General features: G+C 31.4%; 2 protein-coding genes across 3 annotated transcripts in view; one reads left to right on the plus strand and one right to left on the minus strand.

The window, feature by feature from the left end:
• LOC127727074 (uncharacterized) overlaps positions 1–14,041 on the minus strand; it is a 149,001-nt gene that overhangs the window by 14,366 nt on the left and 120,594 nt on the right. The gene's annotated exons all lie outside the window — the stretch shown is intronic.
• LOC127727078 (uncharacterized) overlaps positions 1–14,041 on the plus strand; it is a 29,437-nt gene that overhangs the window by 1,291 nt on the left and 14,105 nt on the right. Inside the window, exon 4 of the mRNA XM_052234498.1 lies at positions 393–443. Coding sequence (XP_052090458.1) covers positions 393–443 — 51 coding nt within the window. The remainder of the gene's footprint in view (positions 1–392; positions 444–14,041) is intronic.

Here is a 14,041-nt window from a genome sequence, read left to right on the forward strand (position 1 = left end):
ATATTTCATATAATATATAAGATATCGTGAATAATCTAGTTTTTATAAGATATCTGATATCTTACATACTTTATGAGATAGATTTTGCCACTGATTGGCAAATGATCAATAGTTAATTACTATTCAAGCATCATGTACTAATAATGTAATATTAAAACTAAGGATACACATGCAAATGATTATATCCTCAATATTCAGTCGTCATTTCAATTTTATCAATTAACATATGTGAACAGTGTAGTTACATATACATACAATTTTTGTTTATTTGTCAACAAAACAGAGTCTGTTGGACGAAATGGCTAATAATTTTTTTTCATTTATATCTTTTAAAATAATGTTAAAAAGGGTCACTTATATCAAACATTCTTATTCATTTTTCTTTGTTTTAGGAGTATTCAATCATCAAGTATAACAGAACCTGCAATGTTCAGTTTTATGAAGTAAATGTAAATGAATGTCAGCATACGTTTTGAATGGAAAAGAAACTGAGCAAACAAGGATTCTAGGATTAAATGCCTTATTATTTTCTTCAAACCATTTGTTATGGAACTGTGCGTGACAATTCTCTAATTATTCAATTGTAACATTTATATAATTGCTTTGCAACCAAAGGTTTTGTTATAAATAATAGATATAAGAATATGTGGTATGAGTGCCAATGAGACAACTATCCATCCAAGTCACAATTCGTAAAGTTAACCATTACAGGTTAAAGTACGGCCTTCAACACGTCCTATTTTACCGACCACTATAAAGTGAGATATTCTTTTTTCGATTAGAACATATGCACCCATTCTCGTCCAATGGAAAATCAGTATTTTTCCATCTATTTTTCATAGAACATGGCTTAAAATGCACTTTAAAATGCTATACATGAATGACTTTTCATTGTAGATTAATTATAAAAGTGAACTCTTTAAAACTGCCCAATGTGTACAATCCCTCAAGGCAATTTCAAAAGGAAAGAGCCAAACAAAATAATGAGTACAGTTGTTTGTCTAATTATTATAAATGAAATTAGGAGAATAGAACTATAAAGCTATAAAAGCATTTTTAGTTGCGATTTTAACATTGTAGATGATATTTAATGGTACATAGATAGACCCTTCCGCATAAAAAAAAAAAGACAAAAAAATGAAATTGAAAAGGAGGCAAAGGTGTCGGTAAAATACATGTAGTATTGAATCTAATTTTATATGAGACCTTAAAATAAATGATTTTAGAATCAATGACTGTTGATAAAAAAAGAAAGTTTTTGAGAAAAAAAACCAATATATTCATCAGTAATAAAATTAATAATGAAAAAAAAAACAAAAAAAAAAAAAACAAAAACAAAAAAACAAAAAAAACATTAAAAGGAAAACAAGCATCTGACGAGGAAACGATTGTAAATTAAAATTCATTGATGCAGTTTTTTCATAATTAAAAAATTATACAATTCTAGAAAAGATGATTTATATAACATGTATAACATGGTGTGCTTTTTAAAACAAAGGAATTTTTGATATGTATAAGATTAAATTGTACCTGAAAAAGAAGACATCTCCATTTTTGAAAAAAAAATCCTTTTTCGTTATCACCATCTCTTTGCTCTTTCATTCCATTGATTGAAACGACCATTAAAACACATCCCTTTTACTAACCATGTTAACATTTAAAGTAAGGTAATATCAAAATCTGATTATGACAATGAGAGGCTAAATAAACTCATCATAGAAACAAGGATGAAAACTTGTATTTGCGTCAGAAAAGCGTTTCTAATTTTGTTATGTCACTCGAGAGCGTGAATATGTCCTTAATTGGTCAGACAATACTTGGTAATGTTTTTTGAGCATTTAAAATCCTGGAATACGCCTCAGACTTTACGTATTCATAAAAATGACCCAGTATTGTCTAAATATAATTCGTTCAGGTTTTAATACGCACTACGACTCATTTATACATTAAATGTGAAATACAACTCACTGATTATAATTTGGATATACACTTTAGAAATCATTATCTAGTTACAAAAAAAATATTATTGTAACTGCACGAAGCAAGACACAAATGAATTTTTACGGTGTATGCAAAATACAAGTCACTTTGTTGGTAATTTATCGTATAACTTAATGTATGAAAGGGGTATGGTCTTATTTTTACTTTTTATACTTTTTTATTGCGGAAAGCAGATTATTTTTCAACAATTTTCGAACGAACTTTTGCAAATAATTGTTTTCCCCTCTTTGTTTGACAATACATGTGATTAAACCGAGAATCATAATTAAATCTTATACCCGCACAAATCCAATTTTGAAGTATTTGGTTGCATTTCTATAGAATATAAGATTATTTTGTCATTTATTCATTTGATGGAATAAAAGGTATTATAGATAGAAGTAACAAGTAAAGAACGGCTCGAAAAGAGCACAAAATTGAGATACATGTACATGTAACACAGCGGCAGAATAATCAGACAGTTGATTACAGCTGTTCAACTGGAAGATGAAGAAGAAGACGAAATTTAAGTATGGTTTCCACTAAACGTGAATAAATAAGATTTTAAAAATCCTTCACCCGAATGTGTCAAATCTGTTTTTTTTAAAGTGCTATGAAAACTTTGCATTATCTAATTCATCTCGCATAATGTCCCTTTATTGTAGCAAAAATGTAAAGAAGACATCACATTATTTACTTCGAAAGTTAGAATGTGCGTCAACGACAATTTTTGTTATTTCAGTCAAATAAACTCAGAAAAAATTAAAGATTTTTTCCGCCTTTAATCTAACAAACGCAGAAAATAAAAAATAAACCACAATAAACTACAACACAATAACTATAAACCGAATTACATGTTAAAGTATATTATAGTTTGCATTTTAATCAGCGAAAAAAAAAGACCTAAAATAGAGAATTACGTTATGCCTTGTTTGAAAGAAAATAACTCCATATAGGTATAAAAGTCGGTCTGACAAATGTTAAAAAATTGGATTAGCAAATTGAATGGCGTGATCAATATAAATGAAAATAATTATACATCACTTTAGCAGGTCAACCTATTTTTCACGTGTATTATAGTTTGCATTTTAATTAGCGAAAAAAAGACCTAAAATAGAGAATTATGTTATGCCTTGTTCTGAAAGAAAATAACTCCATATGGGTATATAAGTCGGTCTAACAAATGTTAAAAACTACATTTTCAGTTACTTTTTCCACTAACACAAAACATAACAAACTTTTTAAAAATCTTTTAAAATATCTACATGCATTTAATTTGTATTTACTTTATGCTATGCAAATATCAATATTTGAGCTTCTTTAATACTACGGTCAATTTTTATAGACTGAAACACATGCACACATCTCGATTAATTATTCATAGGACTGTGTTTTGTTCCTTTGACAGCTTGGCATTTATAAATGAATAACGTATAGCTTCACATATGAAACTGCCCAAGTTAAGGATTTTGCGAATATCATTTTTACATTTGACGGTTAACCGCGATCTTTAAAGACTGCTCACAGTGGGTAATATTAAAACAGTAACGGTTGAATTAAGTATACGGCGGTGATCACCAATATATATGCAAATTTAAATGTATTCTTTATACATATTTTTTTAGGGCCTCGGTGGCCGAGTGGTCTAAGTAGTTACTACTGTAATCACTAGCCAGTCAACACTGAGGTTGTGAGTTCGAACCTCGCTCGTGCGGGTCAATCATAACTGACTAGGATTGTCAGTTTTCCTATCGAAAGTCGGTGGTTTTCTCCGGGCACTCCAGCTTCCTCCACCAATAAAAACTGACCACCACGAAATAGCCCAAAAGCGGTGCTTTAAAGTGGCGTTAAAACACCAAAAATCAAATCAATTATACATATAATTTATTTTTAAATTGATTTCAAGGTTTGTTAATATTTCGAAACTTCATCAGCATATTCATTATGTCTTTGAGTACTTGGCAACTCAATGTAACTGTATGATACCTTTAACTCACAAACACGTTTGTAAACATTTTAAGAAGAAAAGTACGAAAGGTTAGTTCTTGCATAGTAGTTTAAATTTGTGATAATAAAGATTTTCATGCTTTGATAAGGGAACTTTTTAAGTTTACACAAGTTTACTATCCCATGTGTGAATAATATCCTTAAACAACCGCTTAATGAAACTATGCCCTAAAATCAACACTCTAGTAGTAGTAGACATATTACTCACTAAGACTGTTTTTTTGTAAATCTGTAAGAAATAACAAATTTCAATTCATTTCAGCTTTCTTGTAATTGAATTAATAATTTTAAAATATGTCGTACATTCCTCTCTGATCATCTAGATAAATATAAATCTGTTTCAATACTTTTCCTGTTAAAAAACAGTATTTTTATTATAATTGGGGAACAGATGGATGGACTATATAATTGCTTGTAAAATGTAGTTGTGTAAGCTCCTGACTGTTTGGGACTTTAAAAGAGGGGAGGGCATCATGTAAGTTTTTGAAAAAAAATGTATACATCAACCTGCTATTTGGTAACATGGTAAAAAATATACAGTTAAAAATTCTGTGTTCTGTCCAGATTTGCTTTGACCTGTTCAAGAAAAATTGAAGCTCATTTTAAATTTCCCTTTTTTTTATAAACCTGAAGTGCAATCAAAAGAAAACCAAGAAAAAAAGTGGGGCTCCCACAGAGTACCCCCTCAGGTCGCAAGGTCGCTTTTAATTTTTGTGAAATAAGGGAAAAGATGACATGTGTGCAATCAAAATCTATACAGAAGGTCTGATAAAAAGATATCACAATAAAAAAATTAATATGAACGACGAAAAGTTATTCCCCACCCCACCCCACCCCAGGGAAATGTACAGGTCGCAGGTTGTTTTTCCAACATAGAGGTCGGAAGTCGTTTTTATATTTAAAGGATTCATTAAAGTCATTGTTGTGTCGATTCTTGTGTTATTAAACCAGGGACATATTTGTTCCTGATTAAACCTTTTAGTTTTAGATATTTTATTTAGATATTTGGACATTTTGCTGTGCCCTTGGGTTCGGTTGTTCTTGTTTTGTTTGAGGCCATCCAGAGATGGCTGTCTGTAAGTGGGAAGTTCCTGCTCTATTAAAGTTTGTGTCGTCAGCTCTAGTTTTATTTTTGTGTGGCATTTAATGATCAATATGTGATGTCTTCGTGCCATTAACCCATATCCATTCTTTTCCATATTGAGACCAAAACAGGACTTGAACTTTTCGATTTTTCAGAACAGTAGTTCCAACCAAACATTCAGTATTTTACTGATCCAACACAATATTCATATTGAGCAAGTCCCCAGAACTGGGGATGCAGAGCTGGATTTACCTACTGAGATACTTTGAACACGATCTATAGACTAATGGCAACAAGGGAATGTCTTGAAGACAGGGGTGTCCCGCTCGGCGCTTATTTCCATTTTCGATGGAACTCCTCCATTTTTACACAATTGTTAGTCCATATCATGATAAATAAAGAGTACGGTACAAAATTTCATGAAGATTCGACTTGAAACTTTTTAGGAAATCATCTCAAACGCAAAGGTAAACCAAAGTGTAACTGACGAACGAATGGGTGGACGAACAGACCGAAAAACTATATTTACCGCAACAATGTTGTCGGGACATAAAATATGAAACTGATCATCAACCTTACTTGGATACATTTGTCTCTTTGGAGCACACACAGAGACGCTAGTAGCTAGTGCCCTATGCGCTAGTGATGACTGACCATCGCCCATGGTGTCCATAGTGTATTTGAAGCAATAACCCAGACCAACTTAAATCTTTTTTAAGAAACAAAAATAGTCCGAAAATGATGATAACTTGACAATTTGATAGCTTATCAGGCTCTAGAAACAAAGAAGCGAAGACTTCTAACCGACTATAGATACAAAAAGGGTCACAAATAGTTCAAAAATGAGAATTTGAAAACTGCATGTTGATTTAAGATGAAAATCGAACTTAACTTAACTGTACTTTATAGTGCTAAACAATTGGGAACAACTGAAGTAAATCTTTGATCCGTTCTCAAGTTTTCATTTGGGTATATACCACCATGGGACGGTCAGACAGATGGAAATACGGACGGATACCCAACCATGTAATACTTCTCGACTGTGTGAGATGGAGTATAATAAAGTAGACAAAAGTGTGACTGATGGGCGGAAAACAGTATGGTTGACCGTGGTTGGTGGGACCAACAGTCAGCAGTTTATGTTTAATAACAGAAATGTGATTTGGGCATTTTATTTTATCAGATCTATCATTAACCCAAATGGCGACAAAGGACCACAAAGGAAAACATCGCGCCAAAAAATGGCAAGGTCGTTTCTAGCGTGGGTGAAGTCGGAGGTCGTTTTTTTCAAATTTTAAAGGTCGCAGGTTGTTTTTAGAAGGCCCTCAGGTAGGAAGTCGCCTCTAAAAAGCCCGGAAGTGGGGGGGGGGGGGGGGGGGGGGGGGGGTCATTGTCAGTTCTTGAAAAAAATTATAACAACCTGCTACTTGATAACATGGTTGAAAAAAAAATACACAGTTAGGATGATTTTGTCCTGTCCAGTAGCAGCTTAGCCTTGACCTGTTCAAGACAACATTACAACTCATACTAAATTTCCCAATTTTTTTAACTTGAAAACATGTAAGTGCAATTAAAAGAATAGAACTAAATATTTGAATATAAGTTATCTTAAATTGAATCCATGCAAATTGTTTGAAATATTTCAATTAGCTTGAACTTTTCTATAAATTGCCCCAAAAAATTGTGTTCCAACTCAATCTTGTAAGAGTTGTCTTCCTTGGTGCACTTATATACCTATTTTACAGCTCTTTATTTAAGGCAACCAGAGTTACCTCCAATTTAACACTCCCTTTTGGCGAAGTTCACAAAACATTTTATACCGTGATTAAATAAACTTTTCAATGGCCATATTATGTAGCTTTCAGCTTCTCATTTATGTTTTGAAGAACCTGAAGTGTGAATAAAAAAAATAACAAATTAAGTGATCTGTTTCCTTACTGCTTCTGGTAAAAAAAGTAAATTTTTTCTGTCCAGCTTAGCTTTGACCTGTTCAAGAAAACATTGAAAGCTCATACCAAATTTCCATATTTTTTAGAATCTGAGGTGCAATTAAAAGAAAACGAACAAATTAAGTAATCTTTTTCCTTACTGCTTCTGGTTGAAAAAGGTACTTTTAATTTCTGTCCAGCTTAGATTTGACCTGTTCAAGCAAATTTTACATTGAAAGCTCATACTAAATTTCCATTTTTTTTTAAACCTTAAGTGCAATTAAAAGAAAAGCAACAAATTAAGTGATCTGTTTCCTTACTACTTCTGGTAAAAAATCAAAAAGCATTTTTATTATATTTGGGGAACAAATGTGACAATGGAATTGAGTAAATTATTGTTGGTAAATGTAGTTAGGTAAGCAATTAAATGTTTAGGACTGATATGGGAAAGGGAGGGGTGTGGGGTGTGGGAAGGGGGCATTGTCATTTCTTTAAAAAAAATAACAACCTAGTACTTGATAGCAGGTAGTTAAAAATACACAGTTAGGATGATTTTCTCCTGTCCAGCAGCAGCTTAGTTTTGACCTGTTCAAGAAAACATTAAAGGCTCATACTAAATTTCCCAATTTTTTTAACTTGAAAAATTGAAAGTGCTGTTAGAAGAAAAGATTTAATAAACTGTTATCACAGAGATATGTCTCGCTTTTTTGTAATTTCGATAATGCAAATGTTCAAATTAAAAAAGCAACACTTTAACGTGTAAGTTTTGCAAATATTCAAAGTCAATGAACCATGACTGAAGGTACATGTCTAAACAATCTCCATGGTAATGAGATGTGCCAATGCTAATACAACTGCAAACCAAATACCATTGACTTATCATACATAGTTTCCTTTAAACAAACCTAAACACAAACTAATACATGTAAACTAAGCAAAATTTCAAAGTCAATAAACCATAACTGAGGGGGCAAGGTCAAATAATCTCCATGGTAATGAGATGTGCCAATGCTAATACAACTGCATACCAAATATCATTGACCTACCACTAGTGGTTCCCCATAAACCGACCTAATCACAAACTTAAATACATGAAAACTAAGCAAAAGTTTCAAAGTCAATAGACCATGACTGAGGAGGTGGGGCCAAATAATCTCCATGGAAATGAGATATGCCAATGCTTATACAACTGCATACCAATTATCATTCACTTACCACTTGGCACTAGTGGTTCCCCATTAACTGACCTAATCACAAACTAATACATGAAAACTAAGCAAAAGTTCAAAGTCAATAGACCATAACTGAGGGGATGGGGCCAAATAATCTCCATGGTAATGAGATGTGCCAATACTAATACAACTGCATACCATATATCTTTGACCTACCACTAGTGGTTCACCATAAACTAGACCTAATCACAAACTAATACATTGTTGACGCCGTCACCGCCGACGCTGCCGACGCCGGAAACAGCATACCTATGTCTCGCTTTTTGACTCCGTCAAGCGAGACAAAAATTCAATATTTTAATTTAAGTTATGTTAAATTGAATCCATGCGAATTGTTTGAAATCCACAAAAAACTCTGTGTTCAAAATGAATCTAAAAAAAATGTAAGAGTTGTCCTCCTTAGTGCACTTATTTACTTAATTTACAGCTCTTTATTTAAGGCAACTAGAGTTACCTCCCATATAATTAATGAAAATCGTAGTGAAATTTAGACACCTCTTTTGGGCAGAGTTCACAGAAAATTTCACAATGAAATAAACATTTCAGTGGCCATATTATGAAGCTCTCAACTTCTTATTTATGTTTTAAAGAACCTGAAATTCATAACAAAAGGCGGACAATTACAGAATATTGTACATTGTATACAGTATACATGTATTGTACATCTTCAATTTCATATGAACCTGAGTAAATACATACAAATAGAATAAAAGTGAAATGTGAGAAACAGCATATATAGTATTAATTATTAAAATGGTTAACAAGTGTGGACACAGACCAGCATGGATAGTATCCAGCATTATGTGAGTATTGCCATCCGCTACCAGTTAAAATTCATTGTTCCCCAAAACAAATTTGAACTTGATATGTAAATTGTCATGTTAAAACTATAGATACCAAATATCAAATCAGTATAATGGTAGTCCTGCATGACTAAAAAAAAAGTGCAGAAAATTGATTAATTGTGTGATTTTTCTAGGTCTAAGGATCATATAACTCTGCAAAATATCATCAAATCAGAACACAATTCGAACTTGATCTGTAACTTGTAAAGGTAAAACTATATGGCAAATATGAAGTCAATATCTTTAAGCATGATGAATAAAAAGTGCAGAAAACAGATTACTTATGTGATTTTTCTAAGTCCAAGGGCCATAATTCTGCAAAAACTCATCAGACCGGAACAAAATTAGAACTTGATCTGTAACTTGTCATGGCTATACTATAATATACCAAATATCAAACCAATATCTTCAAGCATGACAAAAAAAAGTCTGCAAAGCTGATTTGCCGGACGGACGGATTGACTTACGGACGGACAGAGTGCAAACCTAAAGTCCTCTTCAACTTTGTTGGTAGGGTCTAAAAACATCAATTTAGAATCTACATGAACATTATAACATAAACGACCAAAAATGTAAATAGTTTCATGAAAAAACTTTGTGTTCGAGAACAATCTGTAGCATTTGCTGATATAAATGATCAATTTTATAAACACGGAGCTGTAATCAGAGCATTGTTTGATAAAAATGACAGTAGCGGTGTACACATCAGCACAGAAGGCGCACAAAGAATTAACAGTAAACTTTGTGAGTTTCTTCATAGCCCAAATACGAACTTAACCGTATCAAACACTCCGATTGATCGCAAACACAACAGGAGTGACAAAACTACTCCAACATCTGAAGACCGGACATCCAAAGTATCAAGAAAAGAAACAGGCATAGATCATGATTAAACCATGTAAATAAACACTCAGACTATTTTAATCTGATTTTACTGTTAAAAACAAAATATTTAAAAAAAAAAACAAAAAACAAAAACACAAATGTATCACTGTAAATATCATGTCCACTTTTTTAAACATATTTTTCGTATGTATATTTTATTTAGAAGTATTTCGTTTATATGCCTATATGTATATACTGCAAAAAGTGCAAAAATTGCTAAGATGTACCAAATTGTAATGTTATATATGGCGAACATGAATAAGTATCGGTTTTTTAGACCTATTACGGTTTTAAAACGACGTTTAATAATTAAAGTTTTACCTAATTTGTTTACACACAGGTATACACATGAACGATCCGTTAAGTTTATTTTACTGAATAGACATAACCAGGTTCAAAGCATTCAAGTGAAACATTTAAATGACGAAAGAAAGAAAAAAAAAACCTATTCGAACTTAATATGTCTTTGTCAATTGCTTCAATAAATGTAAATGGTTTACGAAACAATAAAAAACGAGATGTGATTTTTAATTGGTTGGTTTCAAAAATTTTTGATATCATTTGTCTACAAGAAACACACTGTACGAAATCTGATATTGATAACTAGGGTAATGACTGGAAAAAATTTGAGGGAGGTGAATCCGTTTGGAATTGTGGAACTTCTATTCAAGGGGAGTGGGATTCCTTTTGCAAAAGAAATTTTCCGAAAATGTAACTTTTATTAATCACGATGAAAACGGAAGATGTCAAATGTGTGACATAAAAAGAGATAATGCTGTATATCATATTGTTAATGTATAAACACCAAACAACGGTTCCGATAGAAAGACTTTTTACGAAAATTTGCGTAATTTAAATAAAATGTATGACGATGATAGCGTTGAACACTACACCGTATTATAAGGAGACTTTAATTGTACTTTAGACAAAAAACAGAATGCCATCACATCAAAATAATGACGTCGGTACAACAGAATTAAAAAATCTTTTGTTGAGATATGAATTGGATGATGATGTATGGAGATCTCGATTTCCAGATACAAAACGTTATACGTTTCAGAGAGGAAACTCGAAGTCTCGTATTGATTTTATTTTCTGCAGCTAATCTTTGAATAGTAAAATATTTAACACTCGTATATTACATTTCCCGTTTAGTGATCACGAAATAGTTACATCAAAAATTAAGCTAGATGATATAGAAAGAGGGCCGGGTATGTGGATTATGAATTTAAATACAATTAAATCTGAACAGTTTTCAAATGCCTTTAAAGTTTTTTGGGAAGGATGGAAAAATAGTAAAGACAAATATAATGATATACAAGAATGGTGGGATATAACCAAAAGTAAAATAAAATTTCTAACAATTGATGTTAGTAAAACACTAAATCGCTTATATAATAACAATCACATTAAACAACTAGAAAAACGACTTGAAGCATTAAAATTAGTAGAGGAAAAAACAAATATCATCAATTCTAGAATAACCGAAATTGAACGCGAAATTAAGGATATTTATACAAATTTGACAGAATCTGCGAAAATTAGAGCAAAAAATTAAATGGGCAGAGGAAGGTGAAAAGTCTACGAAGTATGTTTTTAATTTAGAAAAGAAAAATGGTCAACACAAATTGTGGAATCGTATAAAAACAAAAACGGGTGAGTATAAATATGATATTGATTCGATATTAAAAGAACAAGTACAATTTATTCCACACTTTTTACTTCTGAAGGGTGGGACAAACAGTGCGGTGAAAAGCTTTGCCAATTTATTGAATATAAGGTAAGTTCCGACGATAAGGAGATGCTTGAAAGTAAAATAAATATGGAAGAATTAGAAAAAGTGCTCAAAGATCTAAAGACTAACAAATCGCCAGGTGAGGATGGCATTATATCTGAATATTACATTTTTTATTGGGATATAATAAAATATGATTTTTTTAAACTCCTTCAAGAAATATTTGATAAAAATGCCTTAAGTAAATCACAACATAAAGGGGTTCTTACGTTATTACATAAGGGTGGTGAAAGAGAAAATATTAAAAACTGGAGACCTCTTACATTACTTAACACCGAATATAAAAGCATAGCAAAACTTCTTGCAATGAGATTGAAAAAAGTCTTACCAAAAATAATACATCCAGATCAAAAAGGATTTGTTAAAGGAAGAAACATAAGGGATGCTAACAGATTAATTCAAGATATAATAGACTATATTGACAACGAAGACGAAGATGTAATAATAATATTTCTCGATCAACAAAAAGCCTTTGATAGAGTTGAATGGGATTGGGTGGATTTTGTATTAGAAAAGTTTAATTTTGGGGAAAAATTTAGACAATGGATCAAAATGTTACTTTATGATGCTATAACTTGTATAAAAACAAATGGACATGTTTCAAAATATTTTTCGATAACTCGTTCGGCCAGACAGGGCTGCCCAATAGCACCCCTTATATACATTTTGCAAGCAGAACCAATGGCATGTGCAATACGAGGTAACAAGGAAATTGAAGGGATTCAGATACCTGGTGAGGGGGATAAAAGTATAGAAACTAAATTATGCATGTTTGCTGATGACACTCAGCTTTTTAACAAAAATGAGAAATCAGTAGAAAAATCTTTTGATGTCCTAACGCTATATGAAAAAGCTTCGGGATCTTAAAGTAATTATGATAAAACCAAAGGTTTACTTATAGGATCTCTTAGAAGGAAAAAACTAAAATTTAATAAAATTAAATGGATTACAGGTAATGTAAAAACCCTCGGAGTAAATCACGGATATGAAATTGATAATGATGCTATATGGCAAAGCATTATAGAAAAGATTAAAAACTGTGTCCACTTATGGAAAAGCAGGAAACTTTCATTTAGTGGTAAAACCTTAATAGTAAAAAATTTCATATTGCCCATGTGCAGTTATGAAATTGAAATGCGGGGAATTCTTGAAAAATATTCAAAAGAAATAAACAATATTATTTGGAATTTTATATGGGATGGGAAAGTTAACCAAATAGAAAGACAGGTTTGTTGTCTTGATATAACAAAGGGTGGAATGGGCATGATTAGTATAGAATTATTCATTAGAAGTAAGCAATTAAAGTTTCTTTATCGCATTCGTCATGAACCATTAGAAAGCTGGAATGCGATTGGCAAGTATTGGCTTCGACAATTTGACAATAAGTATAATGATCAATATTTTTTATGTAAATGTTCAAATATTAACTGACTAAATCTTAAAAATACTCCTTTATTTTATCAGAAAATGGTCTATACATGGTCTTATTTTCTAAAAATTGGAGATAATTCCAAAACAAAGCACGAGGTACTTAATATGAGACTATTTGGTAATTCAAAAATTTTATTCCAAAATAAGCCATTGTTGTTTTCTTCCTTTCTAAAAAGTAACATGAAATATATCAAAGACATATGGAATGAAGAAACCAACGAATTTTACAGTTGTTGTTCTATATTTGAAAAACTTGTGGATAAAAGAAACTGTATATCGGAATTTTCAAGAGTTCAAAGTTCAATACCAATCGACTTCTTACAAATTTTAGAAATTGATAATGAAATTAATGTAAAAACAAACATAGAATTGAAACTTTCTGATGAAATGTTCATATTAGATAGAAATGACAAAAAAATCAAACCTAAAGAATTGAAACTCAAATATATTCGAGACACGATTTATAAGAATATATATCCAAAATGTCAAAACAAATGGCAAGAAATTTTTGGGGACGAAATTAATTGGAAAATAGTATGGGACAATCTGAAAAAAGTTAATATCACCAATAAAATAAAAGAATTTCAATGGAAATGCATTCACAATATCATATATACGGAAAGTAGACTTAAAAAAATGCAATTGTCAAACGGAAAATGTCATATTTGCCAAACGGTCAATAAAACTGAAAATTTGCAACATTTATTTTTCGATTGCAATACAACCAAAATAATCATTAGTAAAATTAAAGATATTTTCACATTTTGGAATGTTCAATTAGATGATGAAAATGTAAAACATTTTATGCTTTTGGGAGATAGCAGTGGTCAATCGAACCACACTTTACTTGTAAA

This window comes from Mytilus californianus, unplaced genomic scaffold, assembly GCF_021869535.1.
Source record: "Mytilus californianus isolate M0D057914Y unplaced genomic scaffold, xbMytCali1.0.p SCAF_19, whole genome shotgun sequence".
NCBI lineage: Eukaryota > Metazoa > Mollusca > Bivalvia > Mytilida > Mytilidae > Mytilus > Mytilus californianus.